General features: G+C 29.8%; 1 protein-coding gene across 1 annotated transcript in view; it reads right to left on the bottom strand.

The window, feature by feature from the left end:
- Positions 1-249: 249 nt before the first annotated feature.
- The window catches only part of LOC106462041 (peroxisomal sarcosine oxidase-like), a 58,826-nt gene continuing 54,125 nt past the window's right edge, over positions 250-4,950 (bottom strand). The window contains exon 8 of the mRNA XM_022389162.1: positions 250-564. Within this exon, the coding sequence (XP_022244870.1) occupies positions 415-564 (150 nt within the window). The 3' untranslated portion in view covers positions 250-414. The remainder of the gene's footprint in view (positions 565-4,950) is intronic.

Here is a 4,950-nt window from a genome sequence, read left to right on the forward strand (position 1 = left end):
ACAAGCAAAGTTCCTCTTGTGATCTCTCTGCTCGAGTAAAAGTTTCACATAGTACCCCCAAACATTTAGAATGTGTCATTGAAACTTCTTTATTTTAATTTTTGATAAAAACTCATTTTATGAGCCTTGTCTTAACAAAGGAAATGTGATATCAGTAATTTTTTTTGGTGTACTATAAAAATTTATAATGAACGTATACTTTATGTTGAATAGCATATCTAATGAAACTCACACCATTTTCCCCAAAGCTAAATAAGGCTTGATGTTAATGAGTATTTATTTGGCTAACTATAAAACAATATTTTTTTTGTATTATTGAAATATATATATTCTGTTAATGTTAGCAACTGGTTTTTAACATGCTTTTAGTCCGAATAGTTGGTTTGTCTTATATATGTATATATATCTTGTGATTCACAGCTGTGACTTAATTACTTTTGTTAAAGCAAATCTACTTATGCAAAAAGGTGTTAGGTCATGGGAAGGAAGAATATCCAATACCATTTCTCCAAGGATCTTTCCAATAACTGGTGCCATTTTGAATCCTGTTCCTAAACAACAATAAACAGAGATTCAGGCAACATAAAACATTTTATTAGAAGTAAGTTGTTTTCAATGTGCTTTTTACTGGGACAAATATATTGCAAACAATATATTTAATTTTATAATCTTAAAAGAGAAATACATTTTAACTTGTAATAAAACAGACTAATTTTTCTTGTGCTGATATATATTCTTAAGAGAAAAATTAAATTAAATCTAATAAGCTTGCCAAGTTAAAATGTACAGAACTTTTTAATATATCTTGACAGAATGCAGCATTTTAATGAACTAGTAATGATTCCAGTGGCTTTGAAAGAATATAATTTGAATCACTATAATTTACCTGTTTTAGCCACTCTGACCAAGATATATAGTACTCTGTCAATCAGTCAGCAGACTCTAAAAATGTCACATAAGGGATGCTTAACATTGCAATTTGTACTGTCATGACATAAGTAAAATGTGCACATGCCATGAATCATGATAAAAATTATGTACTCTGTAGGCTGCAGCACAGAAAAACATATGAACTTCTAAAGCAAAAAAAATAAAAATATTTGTTACTCTTAATTTTGGTTTTGTTTACTCTTTCAGAGACCCTGCACAAGTACATCTAATTATTGTGTATCTTCGTTTTTTTCAACATCAAGTGCCCAGTGTAAATAAGATGATTTTGATACTACTTTTACTACTATATACATTTGAGGAGTTTGGCAGTTCTTTGGCACAGGATTTTCTCCATCCAATAGTCTCCTCAAAATTCATCTAGCAATAATACCCAATTCCATTTGATTTAACTAGCATTTGTCCTTTTCACTTTTTAAAAGGGAAATTTGACAGTCAAAATCCTTGATTTCTAATACACATGCTATGTTATACATTAAATGTTATATATTATATTATACATTAAACTGTATGTTATACATGTATATAACATTATTATAAATTCATGTATGTTCTATGACATATATTAAATATTAAAACGTTTACCAATTGTTTAGTAGGTTTATTTATTAAAGTAAATATCATCCAGAAGAGTAAAATATTAAAATTGTGAAAGATAATGTATCTGCATTACTAGGCTTCATTTACTACTTTAGGCCTAGTTACACTTACAGTAATAATAAGCCTAGAAACCTAAAAGTATAAAATCTGAATCTCAATAAAAATATTATGAACCATTTACTCCAGATTTTAATGAAAAATAACCCATAACTTACTTGTTCATATCAAACTAGATGTATTGTTGTAAATTAAGTACTCTAGGCTTTAATAATGCAACATTAAAAAGATAAATAAATAAGTAAAATATTTTTATTAATATAATATAATTTGATTATTTCTTATAACTTATAAAATTTTTATTTGTTACTTATAAAAATATACATGACATAATAACAGCTAAATGCTAATCCTATTTTTCACAACAATTTTACTTCTCAATTTCAGACCTAAACAACATTTAAGTCGATAACTGCTGATGCCATTTTTAAATTTCTTTCTGCATATGGTACTGCATTACTTCAAAATTTAATTAAACTACTTTAGTATCAATGTATTTTAATGAAATTATTACTATCAAATTGATAGAATGCTTAAAAAGCCTAAATATAGACGGCAAAGATCTGCAGTTGATATGAAATCTGCATTGGAACCAAAAAGCATTCATAAGGACCTAAGAGGGATTATCACCAGAAATATAAGTTAAAAGAGGAGTATGCCAGGGATGTGTCCTTTCCCCATGTCTACTTAATTTGTACACAGAAAACATCTTTCGTAGAATTAAGATTGGTGGCATGGTGATAAACAATTTAAAATATGCTGATGACACTGTACTGATGGCTGAAACAGAACAAGACTTACAAGATATTTTGAATGATGTAAATAACATGGGAAAGAGGTATGGAATGAAAATCACTGCTAAGAATACAAAGAGTATGCTGATAAGTAGACATTATTATAGGCCATGAATTCAGATAAAATTAGAAGAAAAAGAAATACAAGAAGAGAAATTCACATACTTGGGCCAGACCATAACATGTGATGGAAAATGTGAAGCTGAAATAGTGAAGAGGATTGAGGTGGCAAGAGGTGTCTTTAATAGTATGAAAATAAGTCTGACATCAAAGAGAATATGTGTAAAACAAAGAAGAGAATCATAAAGTGCTATATGGTCAACTCTGTCATATGACTGTGAAACATGGATATTGACACAAGCATTGATTAACAAACTGGAAGCATTTGAGATGTGGATGTAGAGAAAGATGATGAAAATATCCTGGATAGTCAAAATAACAAATGAAGAAGTTCTCAGTATGGTGAATGTGAAAAGATATGTTGTAGCATATTTTGGCCATATGATGAGATGAAACAACATCCAGGGAGTCTTACTAGAGGGTCAAATAGAAAGGAAAAGATACAGGGGAAGACCAAGATAAGAGTGGATAAAAAAATATCATCAATTGAGATAGCAAAATATGAAGACCTGGTTGGATAAACACAGAATGGACGAATTGGAGGATTGTGACAGACAACCTTCCTGAGGAAGACGGCACATGGTGATGATGATTATTATCAAGTATAATATAATTCAAAGTTTTATATTATCTAAGTTTTTATTCCTTTATTTCAAAAGAAACATCTAAAACAACAAGTAAAACTTCAGTTTTTGCTGTCATGTGATCAGCTCGCAGCTACTATTCCTCAACTTAAAGAGCTATTAAAGAAGAATGGCCTTCATATGGTCTTACATTATTGTCTCCATTACTTTCGAAGCACTTTTCCCCCAATTGCTAATAAGCAATAGAAAGGGTTACTGTAACAATAACATACAAGTATATTTTTAAACAAGATGAAATGAAGCCAAGTTCACTGTTCTCTCGGGGTGCCTGTAGTGCTTGGCAATTTTTTCTCACCTTGTATATACTAGTTTGATAGACAGATAGATTGCATTGAGGTTTTATTTTTATATTTTAATTAATTATGTAATATGTGTGTTTTAAAATGTATACTTGTGAAGGTTTAATGAATTTTATAAGTTTAACTTGTTGTCTGAACTGTGAAAGCTTATAAACACAGCGTGTGTATAAGCACCATCTTGTTTTTGCAACATGTCTCTGCATGGAGTCTGCCAAAGGAACTTCATAAAGCCCTACAGGCATCAGATGATGTATCCTCATAAAAAGTAAAAGACGAAGAATTTGAAAGGAAAATTAAAAATAGACTAAGTGAAAAGATATAGACCTGAAATTACGCACAGTAGACCAAGAAGAATATACTAGAGAATTTCTACAAAGAGTTGAAAGGTATGTACATTTGTTACTTTTAAACATTTCATTGCATGGTATGTTGATGATAACAGATAGAGTTAGTGATATAGTAGAAAAAATGGGAAATAAAATATAAACATTTACCTTAAAAAACTTTAGATATTAATTTGAGGTTCTATAGATTATGCAAATAAAATGTGAAAACTGTAAGCTAAAAAACAGTATTTTTATATTTCATATAAAAATCACCTTGCAGGTGTGCTATTCAGATCCAACTACAAATAACTAAATTAAAAAAAAATTTCTTATTAGAAATAGTAGAAAAAAATCAAAATTAAGCATTTTATTTTTCTGAGACTGCATGCTTTAAGAAAAATTCTTGTCAAATTTCAAACAATTTCATCCCCTAATTTAATTTTTGGAACAAAATATAATGATGGCAACATTAGTTCCTTACAATTTTGGGATACAGTTACTATAGGATTAACGGAATATAAACCTAAAATATCTGATTGTATAATATCCACAGTATGAATTTTAAAAATACTTATAATATAAAACTAATGATCCTGTGTTTAATAATTGCAAGTCCTTTAAAATATTGAGTTATAATCTCCAATAATGGTATACCAGGGTTAACACAGTAACCTTCATCAAGCCTATTTGAAAACTGGAACTCTGAATTATAATAATAAGGCTGATTCACAAAAACTGTCTTCTATGTTGCCTAAGCAGCACTTAAAAGATTCTGAACTTTAACTGTGGTATTGGAGGACCTCCCCCCCCCCCCCCATTGGAGATCCCTGCCCCACCCACCATTTGAGATATCAGGATTTAGTATTTTAAGACTTGAATTCTCCCTATATTGGGATTCCTACTGACATGAAGGTGTTTTTTTTGGGGAGGGGGCAGTGTAATCATGCTATATGGGTGAGTTTAATAGTAGTTTGGAACAACAACTGTGAAAAGAAAACCTGAGGAAATATCAGCTTTTTGATAAACTAAAAAGAATAAACAAATATTCCTAAAGGCTAAAAGCCTATTACTTTTGTATGTAAAAATGTCACTGCCTCATAGACCATTAAAATTATGGAAACCGGCCTGGACGTTTTTTTTTTTTTTATCATTGGATTTGCTG

This window comes from Limulus polyphemus, unplaced genomic scaffold, assembly GCF_000517525.1.
Source record: "Limulus polyphemus unplaced genomic scaffold, Limulus_polyphemus-2.1.2 Scaffold1080, whole genome shotgun sequence".
Taxonomy (NCBI): domain Eukaryota; kingdom Metazoa; phylum Arthropoda; class Merostomata; order Xiphosura; family Limulidae; genus Limulus; species Limulus polyphemus.